Source organism: Rhipicephalus microplus, chromosome 9 (assembly GCF_043290135.1).
Source record: "Rhipicephalus microplus isolate Deutch F79 chromosome 9, USDA_Rmic, whole genome shotgun sequence".
In the NCBI taxonomy this organism is placed as follows: domain Eukaryota; kingdom Metazoa; phylum Arthropoda; class Arachnida; order Ixodida; family Ixodidae; genus Rhipicephalus; species Rhipicephalus microplus.
In genome coordinates this window covers 75,854,986-75,875,922 of record NC_134708.1, presented here as the reverse complement: position 1 = coordinate 75,875,922, position 20,937 = coordinate 75,854,986, and the positions used below count along the sequence as shown (strand labels likewise).

The following is a 20,937-nucleotide window of genomic DNA, read 5'->3' as shown; positions in this document are numbered from 1 at the left end:
GGAATTTCATTGCAGACACGTCGTCCCTGCATTCGCCTACGTCACGACCACGTGACAATATAGTGCCGCGGGCCGCAGGTTCTCGACCCCTGGTATGCAGCCTCCGTTCTTGTCTCAGTCAGTCAAGGTTTCAAGCTGTATAGTCGGATACAGCCCGAGATGTCCTGAAAGGCCAAGCCCAGTGACGAGGCAGGGTACATGATTGCTTCCACGTCATAAAAATAGTTCCTCAGGTTCGCACGGTAATGAAGGTTTTTAGTCTGCAGTATTCCGCTAACTTGAAGGCATGGTGTATTACCAAATAGCGAGTCCCCTAGCTGCCACCATGTAACGTGCATGCCTTCTATAGAAGATAAAAGACAACTAACCAACACTTCTTCTACGACCTCTGATATTCAGGGAGCACCGCTCGCTAAGCCTACATCATTGACTATTTGTGTAAGTCTTGAAAATCGTGTGCAATCGACGTAAATACTACGCTGTCGAGGCTTAATGACATCTCAAGCAAATAAATGCATCTGCTTGAAGCTAGCGAGCTACACGGCGCACGACGGCCACTTGATAGAGTCGAGGTAGAAGGCAATTGCTTTCAGCAGCGCGGCCATATTTTACGGGCACGCGCAGTTCACACCAGGTATTCTGGTACGCACAGTGTGTATTGCGTATAGCGGTGGGGCCGGACATGGAAAAACATTCAATAATCCCTGAACAGGGTGTCTAGCAAATTATTTTAAGATTCCCTGACTTTTCCAGGTTTTCCCTGACAATTTCAAGTGAAATTCCCTGACCTCTGCATAGGCGGCAATACATGTAAGATCATTAGTGCAGACTACAAAACATTGTTTTATTTAGAGCGCAAACATAATTCACCGCGAATTGTAGTCGCTGACTAGAGTATTGCACAAAGTCTATGCAAACACACATCGGCTTCTGCTGTTTGTGTCAGCCACTGCACAAGAGTTCTTGAAGCACTCATCTGTTATGTCTTAAGAGCATCTATTTTTTCTTGCAGGAGACTAGCTTCTGTCAGCGAGTCACTAAGCAGCCTTCGCTTCTTTTCTTCCAGTTCTTTGACAAGAGCAGCCACTCTTTTCTTGTTCTTTTGAACACCTGACTCCACTCGTCTTTCTGCCTTCTTTTTCTGCAGTTCCTCTCTGAAGACGCTGAAGGAATTCCGAACCATCTGCAGCATCTTGTCAGTAGTTAGAACTTTTTCCACGCTGCCTGCCGCCAACACGGCATCATGCACCAGTCGTTGTGCTATCAGCGAGTCTTCTTTCAAGTTTTCGACGAGGCATTTTTTGTTGACCGAGAAGCCTCTTTCTACGGCAGCGTTGCCGTGAGACAAACAGAGGATGATCTTGATAAAAGACAGCAGCTCTTTGTGATCATGTGAGCAGAGATCTGGCCACAGAACGTCCAGCCTCTGCTCTTTCCTGTCAAATTTTTTCAATTTTTCTTGGTTGAGGCTCGATGAACAGACCTCTATGTAAGAACGATGGGTCCGCTCTGCTTGCAGACCAGTCATCCACTGCTGCTCTGACAGCCCTTCAAGTGCCAGGGTCAATCGTTTTGGGCCAGCCTCCGGAGACAATGCAAATGTGGGGTCCAAACAGCTGGCACCCCTTGTTAGCTTGTACTTCAATGGTGACCTCTCCACCACCTTCTGACAGCACGCTTTAACAAAGGAAACACAGTCTTTCTTGAATTTGTGCAAAGTAAGCTGGGGCATTTTGGGCACCTTGCAGAGCTCATTCTTCGCAGCGAACCCAATGTCGAAGGTAGGTACGGGTATACAGTTCTCAAGCTTCTCTAAGTCAATCTTGAGCAACTTCGCGGGTGTGTCTGCAGCAACAAGCACTTCCTTCTTGACAATCCTTGCAAGCAGTGACCGCAGTATATTGTGCAGCGCAGTTGAAAGAAAGGGCACCATTGGATTGTCAGTCTGAAATTCTTCCAAAATGGATCCAGTTCCTCACAAATTGACAGCATGAAGGCCAGTTTTACTGGCAACAGCTGATCCCTCACTGCGTTCGCAACAGCACTGTAGCAAGAGCATGTAGGCTGCTTCTTTCCCTTCACAGAGCCCTTCACAAACTTCACCAGGTTAGGAAGAAGTTCTAACGCCCTGGTGATTACCTTCCCATTTTCGAGCTACCTGAGAGCACATAATTTGAGGGGAAATAGGGCACTTCCTGTAAAGGTGACGTAGTCAGCACGACGTGCAGGCACACATTTGAACCGGTTGTAGCTGCTGCGAAGAAAGCCTATCACATCCCAGCCAGTTACAGCATGACCTGCCTTGTATGCTCCATTCATTACGTGAGGCCGCAACTTCCAATATCTAGGATATTGTGACTCTCATCCAACTCCTTGAATTGCTCCTTCAGTGACCTCAGGAACTTCATGTTCACATTCGGCCCATCCATTGAAACTTGTATCATCTTGGCTTGCTTGAGCTCTTCTGTGGCCTTCCTGAATGCAGATGCCAGGTCCTCCGCACACGTGTGCCCCAAGAAGCATGAAGTTAGGTACTGCGTTTTAACAGTGCCATCAGTAGTGTCATCCCAATATCAGACGAGCACATCTATCTGTTGCTTCTGGGTCACTTTGTTCAGCGACTCGTCAAATGAAACAACTAAGAACGGCACACCGGCAAGGCTTGATAGAAGATTCTTACGAAAGTAAGGCGCAATACCGTGGCAAATCGTATACCCTACCTTGTCCTTCCCTAGATGAAGTCTTTCAGCGACTTCACATCCCGGAAACATGAGAGAGAAGAGCGAGGCCGCTGTTGACCGAAAAGATCCGTGAGTCGCTACTGCGCACCACATTATTTCGGCCTTTGTCACAGCGCTCTTCAGAAGAAAGCCGCTCATCGATGTCTTCGCATTTGTGGTGGGGGCAGGCTCCTCGGGCACGACTGTCCGGTCTTCGCTACATTTGGCCGAAGCGTTCGTCGCTGGCGTAAAAAAGGACAACATACCAGTTTGCGAGGCGCTCGACCGACACTTCAAACCAGCAAGATGCTTCTTGCTGGACGCGTGACTGGAAACTGCAGTTCCTCCCATGTTGCTTAAAGAAAACGTTTTGCAGCACAGTGTGCAATGAGCACTGTAAGGATCATTCGGCACGGGCTTAATCCAGCTTGCATATTCCGAAACGTTCGGGTTCGTCCAGTCCGAATTAAAGGAGCACTTTCTCGCCGCCGACATCGTCAGTGAGAAGGCTTCTCTTCAGAAAAAACGATGAAAACACACCGCCACGGGAAGGTTCCGTCGTTCAAAACATGGCGGACAGAAGAGGTGGTCCAAAACAACAAAAGTGTATACCCAGCATGCCAAGCGCGCACTGCTCAAGGTTGCCAGGCCACGGAGAAAAAAGGCCAAACCTGTCAACCTTGGCACTACTGCCCCACTGGCTTGGATTGGATCTGTCCCCGTTGGCTGTTTGCGCCAATTACGGTGAGCTGAGTGCGCGCTCCGCGCCGGGGACCAAGTCGCGAGTCATTTTCCCTGACTGGGTTCTCTTTTTGGCAACATTCCCTCACGATTCTCTGATTTTTCCCGGCGTGTATCATTTCCCTGACAATTCCCGGTTTTCCCGGTTGCTAGACACCCTGCTTAAGGTGGGGTCACCGGCCGTGCAGTTTATGACGTCTGCCCGGAGTGCGCGCCCATTGGATGCATGCTTCTGCGCTTGCGTATAGTATAGTAAGAAATGCCGCGGTCTTTTGAAATTTCATTCAACTTCAGAGTGAATTGATCCCCCCGCATCAAAGTTTTGGTGCTTCAGCACTGCTTACCGACAGTGAACGGTCGATGAGGGTATCTGTAAGACTCGTGCAAGGGTTGGTACTGCTTAGGCAGGTTTCGCGGTTCGTACGGCGGCAGGCGCGATGGTCTAAGAGAGTTAGGCCCCACCAGATATTCAGTAGCCACACCTGGAATAAAGAGAACTTATTTTTAAAAAAAACGTAACAAGGTTGGCTATGTTACAGCATGATTTCATCGACATGTTAGTAGTGCTGAAGAAACAAAACAAAAGTAACCATTAAAAATGAAAATAAATCAGCAGTAGAACTGAGTAAAAATACAGGATCTCCAGCGTACAAAAAAATGGGCAGCGGGCAATAAAAGAGCAGAGTACAGTGTACAAAGGGTGGTTACATGTATCACCTGCGGATAGAGCTCGTATAGGTTTTAATCTCACTCACATGAAACACGACAATGAGAAGTTGATACAACCCATAATATTATGAAAGGGAGCAATAATTACAATTGTAAGCAGCTCATTAAGCTTGTCTTTATAAATCACGATTACCATTCCCTACGCGTCTTTGGTTGTCAGGATATGACAGTGGTCCGACACTTGGCTAACTGAGTGGCTGTTCGAACGGTCGCTCATTTTGAGCGCGTTCTACGCACTGCGGGCATTCCGTTACGCGAGCCCGTAGCCAGAATTTTTTTTTTGGGGGGGGGGGGGGTTGAATGCTTTGAATAAAACCCGTATTTTTATTCTACGTAACCCCCCCCCCCCCAGCAGCTGAATTCCGAGGGACGTTCTTTGATTCGGCATCAGAATGATTCGGCACGAGTCCAGTTATACAGGGTCGGGTATAGTACAATAGTTCTGACCAATAAATATATGACAGAGTTCAACATTGCGAAAAAATACAAAGAATAAATTAAAATTGGAATCAAACAACTCCGCTGGTATGGCAGGACTGTTCAGTAAGATACAATAGTAGGGCTGATTGAGAATTAGTTAATTTAATTTTTCTAATGGTACGCGGAACGGCGTTCTATTGGTTTATTGATAACACGGAAGGAGAGTAAGTATTTTTAGAGCGAATAGTCAGAGGACGTATATCGCGATTTTATTTATTTTATTTGTATCTTAATTTTTCAATCACTACAGCGCTGATTTGTCGCTCACAATGACGCCGACATCGACGCCAGAATTTCAGTGGAATGAGCCATCTATAGTGCACTGGCACTTGTATAACACAGGTTGATTTAAGGATGGTAAGAAGTGGATAGGTTTCGCTTTATTCAGAATGAAATTCTAAAATAACGCCCCGTTATACTGAAGTGACACATTTCCATAAACACTTATTACAACGAAACATGTTAAAAACATTTGTCTATATGCTCACCTATTTTTTTGTAGATAACATGTTTAATTGAAAAGGGCAATTCTTAACCACCATTTCATCAATATCAATGGATGGCCTTGTATTTAGTGCACGGTTGAGCATGACCACATTATTTTTCTTAGCAGACTGAATAATGTGTTAAATTATAATTTTATTGCGTTACGTATGCTACTTTTTCACGTTGACAATCATGTTATATTTTACTATTCACAAGAACAAGCATGTGTGCTCATGCTTCTTTAGTAATGTTACTTCGCCGGAGCACAAATTGCACAAGAGTGGGGTGCCTGCTAGCGCCTGTAGTGCTGACCCCGTTGGCTTTCTGCAAGGTAACTGGAAATTTTAAAGCTCGACCTGTGCACTAACCTGCCTACCTGAAAAACGTTATAACGTATGGGGTTAAAGTTAAGTTGAGGACGACGCAGCAAGCAATGAAAAAGGAAATAGGTGTAATCCTTGATGATTGACACGTGGGGTTCAACGTCCCAAAACAGGTGTAATCCTTGTCCCTTAGGTGTAATCTTAAGGGACAAAGAGAGCAGAGTGCATCGGGGAACAAACTGATGTTAAGGACGTCATGGTTGAAATCAAGAGGAACAGATGATCATGGGCAGGACACCTAGCGCAAAGGCCAGATAATCGCTGGTCATTGAGGATCACAGACTGAACTCTAAGAGATGGCAAACAGGGGAAGGGGAGACAAAGTTGGGCAGATGAGATTAGGAAGTTTGCGGGTATAAAGAGTGGCAGCGGCAAGCACAGGGCCGAATTGACTGGTGGAACACTGGACAGGCCTGACTGGTGGAGCACTGGAGCAGTCAGTGTAGTCAGGATGATGTTCATGATGATCATAACGTATGGCACCTTAATCTGAGAGACTGCAGCATTGCAATATGCACACTGCAAGGTCGCGGGAACGGAACCTTCGCGTCCTAGATACCAGACGTTGAAGCTTCGTAGTCGGAATAACCACGTCACAGCGACCACGCGCGCCAAACCAGCAAACGGATAAAAATATCAAACGGCAGCTCAAGTTACCTGCGTCGTTCTGCAATGACAGAGACAGGACTTCACCGTGCACGCCCAATCCGTCCGCAGCGTGGATCTCGTTGGACTCGTCGTTGGTGTCTGGACAGGACACATCATTGTTAAAAGTTGGAACAGACTTATCCCCTCGCCGAATATGTATGATGGGAAAAAAAAGAAAGATTGAAGGAGGAAGTGAGACGAGATGAGTCGAATGTGTAACCTCTATCTCATGGCACGCACTATACTCAAACTGAAAAGCGATGTTTTTCTCTTTTTTTTAGCAAAACTGCTGTGAACAATCACACGAGGTAACCACTGCAAGTAAGGTCAATAAAGGAAACATCGGTTCTCATGTAAGCGTTCAAAATCAACTATACGCCCATAGGACACGAACTGTATGCGCTGGAAACCAAGTGCACGTGCCTTATTTATCCCGAACTTATCGCTTTTCAATCCATCAGTGCTGTATATGCATAGTTTAGAGCACGTGTTCCGTGCCATAAGAGGAAAAGAAGGTATAAACAAAGGTTGAAAAAATGAGCCATTAAATGCTAGGTGCAGATAGCAGGCAAACAAATGAAACAATAAAAACTGTGGCTGATTTCTGGCGTTACGCGATGAAACAAAAATTATTGCGATATCACTGAAGCACAAGGCGTAATGGGCTGCACAATCGGAATGATTTTGACCAGTTAGAACTGTTTTAACACCCCGATGTGCCCACCATTTACAGGTGTGTCAACATGGCCCATTCGCTTCGATAGGACTGCTTGAAAAGCGAGGACCTCCTTTCCGCAACATCAGCGCCACTAATATCGTGCTAACCTCCCCGTCTTTCCTCCTTCCTTCCTCCTCCCTCCTCCACTAAGATCGTGCAGCGATTACAGTGTAATCGCTAGGTAAACTTTTACAAAAGTCCCACACTCACCGCTTTGGGTAGTAAGTGCTGTGTCATCACTATGGATAGACGACGTCTCCGGCACTTCGAATTCATCTGCACCCCAGCAGGAAAAGATAGCATTAAAATATTTTCCCAATTTTTTAAATGTAACTTTTTTGCTAGCATAAAGAGTTTCCAAATGGCGAACCACCTCATGGTGTGACGTCCCCATAAAGCACACATCAGTATTGTCACTGCAGCGTTCGAAAGGCAGCTTGTGAGGCCCGAATCAAACACGCTCCTTCGCACAGCGCAGTGCCCTGTCCGCTATAAGCTACTACTATGTGCGAGATGGAGAGATGGGTAGAGTTTAGCAAGTGCGCTGCTGTTTAATTGCATTCAATTATCATCGATGGTTTATGAAAATATATGCAGTTAGGAGCGTGTCCGGAAATACGTGTGCGGCTCAGGCGTAACCAAGCCAGAGGCTGGCATGGATGCAGTAGGGGGGCTTCAGACCCAACTCTTCCCCCAAATTTTTTTTCAGCGGGCAATTCCGTTGTTTTCATGATGCATATTGGATGAAGCAGGATTACGTGCACACATACGCACGCTCGTTTCCCATAGTTTTGTTTTCTAATCGGCGCACGTATATGAATCAAGAGAGTTGTACCCCTCCTCACTTTTCCCGATAACAAATTTCACTTGCGCCCTTCCTAAAGTTCAGGACTGGGCGCGTCCTGACTATAGAAGTCAGGACGCGCCCTATAGAAGGTTACTATAGAAGGTTACTGCGGCAATCCGACGCGGCAGAGGACAGATTTACACCAAAAAAAAACAGCATTGTATCGCGTATGAATCTTTCTCCGTGTCCCGTTGAATCGTGCTAGCCATTTCAAGTTAAGCGACTCCATTGGTGAGCAGAATGTAGCCGTGGCTGCATGAACGGCTGAGTGGCATGAAAAAAAATGCACACGAACGTTAACATAGCGAAAGCTCGTGTGGGCTTGCGCTTCGCGCCATCCGCTTGAAGAGATGCTGTATCGTGCATGAACCAACGACATTTACGCAATCGTAAGCGCGAATCGAGGAAACTTAGCTAATGGGCTGTAATATTCTTAGGGTTTTATGTCTCAATATCACAATACAATTATGAGAGACACCGCCCCTAAATGTACGAACTAATTTCTATCACCAGCACTGAGCCCAGTCAGCCGGTTCGCGTGTTTTTGGACAAGGAGATCAGTAGTTTAAATGTGTAAAAAAGGGGAGCGTGCTATCGGAACGATACTAAACACAATACAACTAGAAAATTGCGTATTCGAAATGTATATGCAAGCTTTGACAGAGCAAGTATAGCTACCTCGCAAGACATTACTCGAACAGCGCCAGCAGTTATGCCTTGAGCATGGTTGCAAGCCGCTTCGTACAATTCCCGCCCCCCTCCCCCCCAAAAAATTGTGCGCCAATAACCCACATCGGGTGCTTACCGGGAAGCGGTCCATCGACGACGTCCGAAGGTTCCGGAGGGTCTGCGAATCGCGAAAAAGAAAAGAATAAGACAAAACATAGTCAACCTGCAGCAGCTGCAATGTGTCCGGTACGACAGCGGACAGCTCACGCAGTTAGACACGACGCCATGCAACCAACAACCATAACCACCGGCTACAACCACCACCAAAGCGAGGGTTAGTGCAAAGCATTGCACCACAGACTTGCGAGGAAAAGCACCGGCGTTGTAAGGTCAGTGCGGACGTACGAGCGACGCAGATGCGGAGATGGGTTTCGCTAGTTATCATAACAGTTCTTATCAGTATATACAACAGACCGCTCGCTTATTAATCGGCATCTTAATATCTGGGGCTTCACGCTCGTAAACCACTATTTGATTACGAGGCACGACGTAGTACCTCCGGAAATTTCGACCACCTGGTTTTCTTTATCGAGCACTGACGTCACACAGCACATGGGCCTCCGCTACTTCGCCTCCATTTAAATGCAACGGCTGCTCTCGGGATCGCACCCACGACCTTTGGGCCAGCAGCCGTGAATCCTATAGCCACTGATCCAAGAGCGCGTGACTTTGAACGCTGACCCAACTGCAGAAGCTACATCGCGTTAGCAAAGTTTTCGTTCATGCTTTGATGATAGCGCATTGACTTGCGTGTAATATGAGTGTGGCATTACAGCGTTGGTCTCTCCAAATCGTTATGAAAAGAAGTCAGCTGAAGGCTGTTTCACATGCCGCGATTGTAGCAAAAAAAAAATCGTTCAGTTCTCTCCAATTGCTCTGTTCGCAACCGTCGTTAATGGCGGTTTCGTTTCACGTGGACCGCGAACGGTCTGCGATTTTCGCTCTGCAGCTGTAGCGGCGAGTTCTTGCCACCGCTCTTTTTGACAAACAGGAGCGTTATGCACTAATATGTGCATTATGATATCGTGAAGCTTTCGTGAACGGTAACGAAGGGTCCGCTTGTTTCGTCATTTAAGAACATTTTCCAGCCTAAATTCATTTTAAAATGTACAGCATCTGCCATTTCCAAAACAAACACGTCGACTCTATTTCGACGGCTTGGCCGGACCAGCCCTATTTCGACGGGTACAGACCAAAAATCGTTCCTGCCGCTGCGATCAGAGCGAAAATTTCCAACATGTTGGAAGCTCGCCGCGGACTGCTGCGTCAGATGCGAACTGCCCCCCCCCCCCCTTTTTTTTTTTTTTGCTGCGAGCGAATTCGCAGCCTGAAAATCGCTACTTTTTGTGTCATGTGAAACGGCCTTGAAGCGGCTGACTGGCCGCTGAACACAAGTGATTCCGAATGTGCAAAAATATAGCTGTGTTTGCGCCTAAAGCAGCTAATAGCACCTTATTCATTTACTAAACAAGAGATTTGGAGGCGATTTCTTAGTCACAACCGTGCTAAGGAAAACAATGCTTCTATTCTGGTCCTTCGTGTGGTAGTGCGACTGATGTTTCTTTCGATAATTTTTTTCATATTTTTCTACATCTCGATATTTCACTCGCTTTGAAAGAGATATCAGCCCGTGCACTCGTCTTTTCTTTATCATGATAGGGTTACACTTGCTATTGTTGTCGCACTCGTTATCACTTGGTGCAAGTCCCGCATAAATGCACCGGAACCTTCTCGACTGTTTCCGAATGTTCCAATCTGATTGCGCGGTGCGGTGCAAACAGTTGCGTGCCACAACTTAAGCGAGTGAGTGCGATAACTACGAAACGTGCGATGATACACGTATACAAGAGCCGACGCATTTCACTGATGACGGCATTAACGACGATCTACGAGTCATCTCGTCAGTATTATACGGCATCGGCGAGTGTTTTCTTTGGCTGGGCAAGCAGCAAACAAAAGTTGAGTATCCGCGGAGTACACCTACGACAGTACTATAGAATTGGCACATTACTTGCACGAGTTACTTTTCTTAGAAATTTGGCTTTTTCACACTTTACTATCCAGAAAGCTGAATGAGGCTGACAGCATGCATGTCATTCGTGACCGGGAAGTGCCTAGACTGCGGCGATAGCGCAAGGAAAATTACGCAATGTAAACAATTGTGTGGCAGAAATACTCCCAAAATACTCAATTATTCTTTGTTCAAGAGGATGCGACCAATGCCCAGTTCAAAGCTCTTTTTTTTTTATGCCACTTTCTTTGCCATCATTACCATGGGTCAACAACGGAAGAATTAACGGAGACGTTAACCGCTATGTGCCATAGAAACTTGGAAGTATTGAGATAACGGAAAACCAAAGTGGGCGAAAAGATAATTTGTCGCAGACGGAAGCTGATCCCTCGTCTCGTGCGTAACACGTGTGGCGATTCACCAGTTATAATCTATTAATGCGTTATTAAACATGAAAAATATACAAGGCGAAAGCCTTGGAAACGACATTAAGCTCAAAAAATGGCAGTCTGTCTAGACGTCAACACAGACTGTTCTGAAAGAATCAAGTAACGACGTCACCTGCGACGTCACGTGACGTCATCGCTTGGTTGAGAAAACGAAACGCTTCCACCTGGACCACCTCACCTCGTGCATAGAGGAATACAACATGTTCGCATTAAGCGGGCTTTCACTTGATCGTATGAAGCGGGGTTTCCGTCTCAACTAGCAGCACTCAACGCAATTCGGGCTATTAGAAAGCACAGGAAGGACGTGTCATATCCGTAGGAAGGACGTAGGCAGGACGTATCACAATCGGCGTGGCGTGCTGCGCATGCGCGCCCCGCAACCAGCGAGCGAAACACTCATGTCATACCCCAGATGTAGGGAAGCTCGGTGTGATGCGCTATCTGCGCCGAAAAACGACCGGAACGACGATCGACTGAAAAAAAGAAAGCGGCACAACAACACAAACTTGCGCGCGCACTTACACAACGCCTTCGGAGAATTATGTACATACATAAAATGTTTCACATTTCATACGTTTGTGCTTTCGGAATTACTGCTATAGTCAGTGTAATCAATGAATGAGTGAATCGTCCACTTACTGTTGGCCCGTTTTCGGAAGAAGGTATTTAAGATGCGTAAATTACGTTCAGCGAACACCAATCAAATTATATAAAAAATTTAGGTTTAAAAGCGCTTGTTTGAACCAATTATCGAAGGAACATAATACAGATTCACATAAAATTTATAATACATGTTACAGACTAACAATAATTACAGTAACGCAAATACAATACAATAACAAATGATGGTTTATGTGAAGCTGCTTGCAATCAATGACAACGTGTTATGCAATAATTATTTTTATTTTACCGTCCGTTGCTAGGTTGTTTCAGTCTAATAGTTCTCGAAAGGAATGAATATAAAGTAGTATGTGTAATCGACAAATGGCATTAGTGATGCATTGAGTATTTTATGGAAAATACTCTGAGGACAAGTTATCAGGACTCCACATACGCAACCATCAAGTGTGGCGAAATCCTTTGGTGCTCTAGTAATTTTTTTGCTTCGTTGTACTGCGGTGCTCTAGGGATTCAATGAAGTCCGAAGAACGCAAATCTTGACCCAATTTAAGGCACCGATAAGTCGCTTGATAGTCAAACATAAACCACTCACACCCTTATCCTTAACACAGCTCCTCATCAGCCCCGACAACAACACCACCGACTCTGACAGGAGATAATTTCGCAATGCGAACTCCTAACATGGAAACATCTCAACTGAGCTGGTTGGTTCACGGGCTTGCACAGGTTCAAGACCAAAATCAAAGAACAACAACAAAAAGTTGCACTAAGTGACGCAAGGCAGCGTCACATCAGAGCTGGAGGGCGCCTAGCTCGTGACTGCTGTATGCTTCTACCCCTCTCTTTCCGACCACTTACTACACTGCTATACCCATGGCTATGCTTTCACTTTTTTGTCTTTCTACCCCTTTCTCTCAAATTGTAGGGTAATATTTAATGTAAAAATTTTGAGGTGAAATTTTATATACATAGCGCGACTGCGACACAACAATGAGAGATTCTAGAGTGTTCACCACATTATAGCTCGCTGGAAGAGGAGGAGGATTGAGAGAGGAAGGTCAGGGAGGTTAGCCAGTTCTCAAAATAGTTCACTGAAAATTGACAAGGGGAAGACACCGGCGCTCAACTCCGATTAGGGACTGCAGGTTGCAGCTTGTTGGGCATCAGTATTGAGTGTAAGGGTGTTGAGCGCGCCAGTGGCATGATCACTTTTAAAGATGATAGCCTTTCTTTGAATACTTGAACGCAGAAATTTTGGTCTGTCCGTCCGTCTGTGTCTGCCTGCCTGTCTGTCTGTCTCACAATTCGGCGAACCGGCCACAGTTTCAGCACTTGCTCAACACCCAGCCATCTTGAACTGGTGGCTGCGTTCTTACATGTGATTGCTGTCAATCAAAAAGCAAATATTACGCATATCTGAGGCGCAACAACAAACATGTAAGTATTAGGTGGCGTTTTTCTTTACTAAAAATACATAAATACGCGATTCTGAAGACCCTAGTGTTGCTTACGCGTCACTGAATATGCGACGCTATAGGCAAAAAAAAAGCGTTTTGTCGAAGATATGGTGCTGCCACCTGGCAGTGGCCCTGGGTTCTGCCCAAGCTCGTGTTTCCCGACATCACTGTCATATGGCGTCCTTATCTCACCCAGCGCCTGCTCTATTTTGTCAACGGCGGCCAGATGCGGTCGATTCAACATAGCGGGGGCGCTGTCTGAGGCAAGGTGAAACATAAATGGCCGCTTTGCCGGGAGAAGACTATCGTCTTTGGATGACATTTGAGGCGAAGCCCGCTGACACGCTGCCGATTGTCATCTAAAGGCCTGACCACACGTGCCCGCTGCAGCGCGTGGCTTTTTGACGCGGCGTCGAGCCCTCACCACCCGGGAGAGAGAGGGTTTGCAGCTTCACGTAGCAACGCGCCCTCTCTCCCTATGGGAAAGGTCTTGGCACCGCGTCAAAAAGCCACGCATTGACGCGTTGCGGTGGCTACGTGTAGTCCGGCCTTAAGGCAAAAGCCAGACCTCGATCCACGCAGCTCTGCTGCAAAACAAAAATAGACAACGGGAGACAAACAAACAAGGGCGTTGCTGTACTAACATCTGAACAGTTAGTACAGTTATTCCTTGTCTGTTCTCTTTACTCCCTTGTTTTTTGTTGTTTTTATGCTGCTAGATCCTGTCATATAACACCCGCCAGGGTGTGCCAGCGGCTACATATAGCGACCTCTTCTCTGCACGGCACCACAGCCAGGTCTTCAAGGCGGATCTTCGCTTCCTTGAGGACACTGGACTACATAACTGGTTAGAAGGCACTCGCCGCGTCGTTGGTCATAGACGCCATTTCGCTTGTCTCTTAAATCTTCACATTTGTAATACTCTCAACCCATTCCCCAACATACGGAGCCATGCTCCCAACTAGGGCTGCAGAAATTGTGTTTTTACCTTGCCTCAACTATATCTTTCTATCTATATCCATCTATCTATATCTTTATCCATCCATCTATCTATATCCATCTATCCATCCATATATATATATATATATATATATATATATATATATATATATATATATATATATATATATATATATATATATATATATATATATATATATATATATATATAGCTATCATATAACACTTGTGTTCATCGCTAACCTGGGAGCGCAAGTGACGATGCCAGAAACTGAAATTTGAAACTAAGTAAACACATGCAGATGGAGTATTCATTCAAGACAGGCCGTCGCAATTCGAAAAAGAGAAAAAACATGTAGCCGTTAATTTTGATTTTGGCCGCCAGGACTGCACTACTAATGCATACTGGCGTACACGCAGTCATGTACTGGACCTAATGCATACTGGCGTACACACGAGGTCCTGTACTTTAGGGGCAGTATTGTAATGGTGACGTGAACATGTCCGCGACAGATTAATAAAAAATTTTATAATAAAAAATGTTATAAGAGAACTCGGGCGCTGCGATCGTCCAGCAACCATGGGAATGGTGGGTAGTACACGGGTTTGCCTAGTATTCGCACTTCGTTTATTGCTGTGCTTCCGTTTGGTTTCGAAGAAAAGAACGAACCCTTTTGAACTTCGTGACCCGATTTGAAATGGTAAGTCTAAAAGGTTAATGTAGTGAAGTGTAATTGCTGAACATTTACTGACTTGTTCCGTAACAAAGCAGCTCCAAGCCACGAGAAGCCAACCGGAGCCAAAAGTACAAAAATTAGACAAATCCGTGTACTACCCATCATTCCCATGCTTGCTGAAGCGCCGTGCATTGCGGCTCTCTAAGACACTAGTGCCAGAGTTCCCTCTAGTGTATCCATAGGAAAACTCTATGGCAGTCCATCACCCCACGTCGTACAAAAAAAATTCCGCCATATCCACGAAGTGAATGATGAGTGGGCGAAGCTCCGGAGGTAAACCTGGTAAACCATGAATCCTCTGTACATTTTGCCCACTCGATTTTATTACATCGCTCCCCCTAGCGTACGTCGCCGCACTAAATCGAACGATTGCCTTCAACCAATGACACGCGCCATATGTGACATCATTCCTATTTTATAAGATCTCGCGTCTTTCATCAACTACAAGTACCGCTTTCTAGTTTATAACATCTTGCATCTTTTCATCATCAGCTACAAGTACCACCATCTAGTAAACACTACAAGAACTAAACGAGAGGTGGCTACATACAGGAGACGGTACCGCCATCTAGTGAACACTGCAAGAACTAAACTAGAGGTGGCTACATACAGGGGACGGTACCGCCATCTAGTGAACACTGCAAGAACTAAACTAGAGGTGGCTACATACAGGCTACAGGGGACGCACAGCCCACGCCCTAAGGAGCTTCGCCCCTAAAATCCTTCGTGTTTATTGATGACGGTAAGTAGAAAGTAATAAATGGCATGAAAAGCAAATTTGCTCTTGAACAGTTAGCACGGTCCTGGTTTCGCCCTTGTTACGCGCCGCGCATGTGTCGTACTTTGACCCAACCAAGCTCTGAACGTGCTGTGCTTTGTTTACAACGTCTGAATTCGGCGAGAAGCCCCTCGCTCAAGTCGCGGGAATCGAAAAATTCAAGTCAATTCAACAGGAGAATGCTAGAATATTCCCGTAGAGCCTTCCATCTTAAACAACACATTCAACAGTATAGTACACACGAATCGCAAGCAACCACACACACGCGTAGGCAAGTGCTTCCTTGTCACTCGCCCTACATCATAGAGCAAGCAGGAAGTCTGGAAAAAAAACAGAACAGTCGTACGGGTCGAAGTCTGATAACGTATGCACACGCGTTGAAAAGAATAAAAGAAAGAAGAGCATTTCGAGTAGCTCTTAGCGGCTTATCTCGAGACACACCTGCACTCCGAAGCTCACTGTGCAATAAACAAATCGAAAAATGTCAAGAATCTAAGAGATAAGATGACATTTTTCAATGCCGCATGAGGGCTTGCGTCTGTGACCGAGGTACGGAAAACTATATACGGGTTGAAAATGAATAAGAATAGGCATTACACTTACTACACAACGTAGGTAAAGTCACGCAATAGTTGCGAACATTTAACCGTCAGCATTAGCCGGTGCTAGAAAATGTTCGCGAATGTAGGTAGTTAGCGTACAAATATGGTAGCGTGGGATGCCCGCACGGTGGGGGTGCCAGTACGGTATAGGCATGTCAGTCGGCTGTGTTAAGCAACGTTTCTAGAAACGGTGTCAAGTGCCTAAGCAAGGAAAGACTCTTCGATAAATATTAAATGAGTTTTACGGGACAAAACGCATAGACCATAAAGCACGCCGTAGTGAAGGGATTCCAAAATTTTCCCCATGTGGTCTTCTATACCGTGCATATAGATCTAAAGATGGAGCCTGAATTCTTTTAGCAGACGGTGAGGGGGTTAACCGTATTTGATGCATGTTCGTGCGTGCGCTTTTATACTTGCGTGTACATGTACGCGTGCAAAAATTAATCGAAACATTTAAATAACGAGTTTAATCATATAACTACTAAAATTACTTGTGTCTGCGCTGCTAACCCACAACTTCGACGCAGCGTTCTACGGTTATATTTAGGTTTTCGTTTACATATAATTTGCATGAAGGGACCTGTCCAGCACTTCGCAGTGTCCAGTGATTCACGACGATAGCCTCTCGTGTCGATGACGACGCAGCTGGGACATTTAGCGTATCGCCGGTTTTATCGACCGTGCGCTGACTGGCTGACAACAGTTTTGGACACCCCCTTTCTTCGCGACAAGTCAGAAGGGGGAGCACATCCCTGGCAGGGGACACAAATATGGGCGGGTCGGCATTTTGACTTTTATCGCAGAAACGTTGCGCAATCCTGGTTATCACAGCCGCGACGGGATAGCTGGAGCAACAAGCAAAACATCCATTTGGGCTACTGGTAGCAGTTCATTGTGAAAGCAGGAAGTGGGGCGATGTAGGTAACAAGAACCGGAGAAAGAAACAGGTGCACACTCGCAACTCGAGGCTCATTGAAAAGGCAATACATCTATGCGTTGCCTTTTCAATAAACTTACCCTTGCGAGTGTGCGCCTATATGCGTTGCCTTTTCAATAAACTTACACTTGCGAGCGTGCGCCTATAAGTGATGTCTTTTCAATAAACTTACAATTCTAATTGTGCGTCTGTGTTCCCTTCTCCAGTCCTTATATACGTGTCGCCTCATTCGGATATGACTGCGGAGATAATCCGAACGTTTACTCGCCTGCGGCAACCGAATCCACCAGAGTTTCGCGAAACATCACCGGGAGTTTCAACGTTTAACAGACATCGATATGGGAGACCGATTTCATCGGAGATTAGGAAAGACCGCGAACGAAAGAGGAAGAATTCAACCCAGATTTCAGCCCATGGAGACACTTTCGCGAGGAGTCCGGGCCATTCGGGTAGTGCTTAAAGTTGCCCTATCTTATCGCTGCCGACGCTTTACGAGTGGCAGGTATACATCGCTTTCATTCCGTTGTCTCGAGCGCTCAGGACCCGGCAATTCGCTCGCGTCAGTGCTCCTGCACTTGAATTTGACGACGACAACGCGAGTTATTTATTAATATTACTTCTGGAAGTAATTAAGCCATATTCCCAATTGCCTTTTTAGAACTTTCATGCAATTAAAATACATTAGAATTTTAAAACAGCTAGATGAAATTAGCGTACATTACAATTTTCAAATGTAATGAAATTACTCTGTCTTCGAGTTCAGGTGCTAAGCGGCTTTACCGTTGGCCTGTCTCGTTGCCACTATTGAGGTTTGGCACTAAGATTCTGTACTTTCTTCATTTTTTTTTTGCAGGCAGTGTTTTCTGTCGAATTGTGGAATTGCTATTTTTCAGACAAAAGTGGAAAACTAATGAGTCGTTTTCTTTAAATTACTCGGTCGATAAAATTCGTTACAATAATGAAGTAGCAACCCGCGAAGGTAATTGTTTCATTACTAATTACATCAAGAAGTAATAAATATTTTCATTGCTGCCACGTCTGATTAATTTATAACTTCTACGTAATTTCAATTTGTTCAGGCCCTTCAACAAACTAACTGCACGTCACGCCGATAATTAAGAATCTAAACATGTAAGTACTAATGTACAGTGACGATGATGTCAGTGAAGTTTATTCACACCAGCGGTAAAATATAATTCGCTTTTAAAAAAAGTGACTGGCGGGAATGTCGGATCTCGTATACGAAAATTAACGGAACCTGCGTGCACGGTATACCGACGCGCATTACTCACTGAAGTCCTACACAAATATCACGACTCTTGCTTTCCATTCAAAGGGTATACACCGGTACGCTCAACGCACTGTCGACTGTGGAGAAGCCCAGTAGCGTAACACGGGTTGCCTCTGTTCGGGCGTGCGTGTTACGCAACGGGCCAACACAGATATGAACAACTATAGCAGTCATTGCATCATTCAAACGCACTTGCGGACTAGTTGGGCATGCCGAAACAGGAAGTGAACGAACACAATGATCCGGACAAGCGCCATGATGTTCATTCTGGAACTTGTCCCGTCCATTCCCTGTCATGCAAGTAAGTGCGAATGAAGTTGTTCGCATGCTTAGAAACAGTCCCGAAGATCGGCTCAAGATACGAGATGTGTACGCCGGCTTAACTGCGAGCATCAGCTAAACGTAAAAGCTAATGCATATACGTAATTAAAAACGTTAAGTAATAACGCTGCAGATCGGCAACAGTTATCCTCAGTTTCGCTACAGGCCCCACGCTGCAGCGCGCAGGAGCGCGTAACTATGCACTTTATCGGTAAATTGTCGTTGAAAGACAAAACTTGTCTGTAGCCCCGTCGCGCAGAAGCTCAGTTAAGGGGTGTGGTGATGTCAAGATGTGGTGCAGTTCTGTAGTCCGCGCTTGTGTGTCGTCTTTTTCTTTGTGGTGTGTGTGTTTGCGCTGTAAAAGTACCTCTAGAACCAATAACCAATTTTTTTTTCGACCTGGTTCTTTTCCGCCGCGACAGCAACCTTACCCTTCGTAGTGTTTGTAGCCGCAGTACTTGTTCCTAAAAGCACGTAATTAATTTTCGAAGCAGTATTTTTCGATCGGAAAGGTTCTGAGCACAAATGTTGTTTTTCCATAAACGCTGAGAATTGACAGAGATGCCGGTAGCTCTATAGCGACTTGTGCATGCTGTCGTTCTGCTTTCTCAGGAGTTCATTTGAGCTACTACTTTCAGCATAACAAACCATTACAATGAGATGTGTCGTTATAGAGCTTCCCTGTATTTATATCGCGTTCCGTGAGCGCAAGGTTGTAGCACCTGTGTGGTGGATGGCTTGCCCCGTCACACAAGCCAAGCCGAGTCGCTGAAAATGTCACTGCGCATATGCTCGGCCGTACTATAGTTATAGCCGTACCAAAGAGTAGTACACGTCATTTCTTAGACAAGATGTAGGTAGAAAAACCACGCCGCTCCAAAATCTCAGCGACCTGGATATAGCGGGCATGGTTTCATGAGCACGCAGAGAATTTGCTTAAGACGCGAGGATGAGCATGAGATCATCACGTCATGCGAGGGTAGCGTCACTTAAATGCGTACTACTAATGCAGGTTCATATGTAGATTTTTATGGAGTAACATTACGTACGTGAGAAGAGACGCCGGATCGACGAGGCTGTATAGGAAATATATTATAACCAGCAGTTGCAGCGGGACCAGTTGTTTTCCTTTCCGCATGGCTCGTACCCAATGGAGGGGATTGGCCGATTGCGAGGTGAATTTTTCCGATCCTTTACGCATTGCTTTTGCGCATTGTAGTTAATTATGATTGGAAGGGCCAATTGCGAATTAGAAAATCTCTAGTGACCAGCGACCGAGCGCAAACACACCGTCCTCATCAGGCACACACGCGCATAGTAACCGAGAATGTGAATGTGCATGCGTAAAGCAATATCTTTTACTATAAATAAACAGAATATTTCAGTACTAATAACAAACTTGTTGGCCGCATAAACTAATCTACGGTCACGTGAAAAGGCACATCGAATAATACAAGTTCCTACCACCAGGTGCCGTCACAGGGCATTTTTTACGATTTCCAATAAAGGAATGAAAATGGACCTCCCACTTCTCACAAGAGGAACAGGGTTGGTTCGAGTCAGTATGAGGGACAATCTTTCCATCCGTGTAGCCGTCTCAGTTCATGTTTTGGGCAGTTGGTCCCTTTAAGGGTTACCCCGACTACGAGTAACTTGAGCCATTATAGATTCGTAAATGATCGCGTTTAGTCACTTCGCCCGGGTATCCCAAAATAAAACGTCAGCTAAGATATCTCTGTAGTCAGCCCCAAGACAGCAGAGCATCACTGAAGTGAAATGTGAAAAAAAAACAGAGCTAAAGAAAAGAAACAATCGTCAGCCACTCACTAGTGTTGACTTCCGTTGATGCCAGGTGCGCGAGCTGCGTTAGCGATAGCAGCACAAACGTCAGCACCGCGGTTGGCACGGTCCCTCGTCGTCTGGCAGCCATCATTTGCGCGGGGTTTTTCGGGCGGCGCGAAATACGAAACTCGCACAAGTCGACGGCTGGCGGCAGAGAGTGCAGCCGACGACGTCTCGGTTGTCCTTTTGTCTTCGGGCACGATCCAACACTTCCCCGTCCGTCGCAAGAGGATACTGTGTCTCGTCGCCGCACGGCCTGTCAATCAGGAACCAAAAAACGAGTCGTTAACGTGGTGGTAAACAATGCGTGAGTAACCGGCTACCGGTTCTGCAAAGAGACGCGGCTTTTGTTTCCTTTCCTCTGGCATGGTAGAAAAGCAAGATAGTATCGAATTACGTAACGTTTTTCCGGCACGCGCCCGGCCTGTCTACGGAAACGGCCGCCAC

General features: G+C 45.8%; 1 protein-coding gene and 1 pseudogene across 7 annotated transcripts in view; both read right to left on the bottom strand.

Annotated features, from left to right (window-relative positions):
* LOC119163208 (uncharacterized) overlaps positions 1–20,937 on the bottom strand; it is a 56,437-nt gene that overhangs the window by 33,582 nt on the left and 1,918 nt on the right. For 3 of the 7 annotated variants that reach the window (XM_075873875.1, XM_037415158.2, XM_075873874.1), the window contains exons 2-7: positions 20,476–20,746; positions 11,349–11,414; positions 8,558–8,599; positions 7,116–7,181; positions 6,197–6,286; positions 3,806–3,943 (exon numbers count right to left, since the gene is read on the bottom strand). In XM_075873875.1, the coding sequence (XP_075729990.1) occupies positions 3,806–3,943; positions 6,197–6,286; positions 7,116–7,181; positions 8,558–8,599; positions 11,349–11,414; positions 20,476–20,581 (508 nt within the window). In that variant the 5' untranslated portion in view covers positions 20,582–20,746. The remainder of the gene's footprint in view (positions 1–3,805; positions 3,944–6,196; positions 6,287–7,115; positions 7,182–8,557; positions 8,600–11,348; positions 11,415–20,475; positions 20,747–20,937) is intronic. The other 4 variants (XM_075873878.1, XM_075873877.1, XM_075873876.1 and 1 more) reach the window with 4 other exon arrangements.
* LOC142772108 (uncharacterized) lies at positions 2,155–3,783 on the bottom strand (annotated as a pseudogene).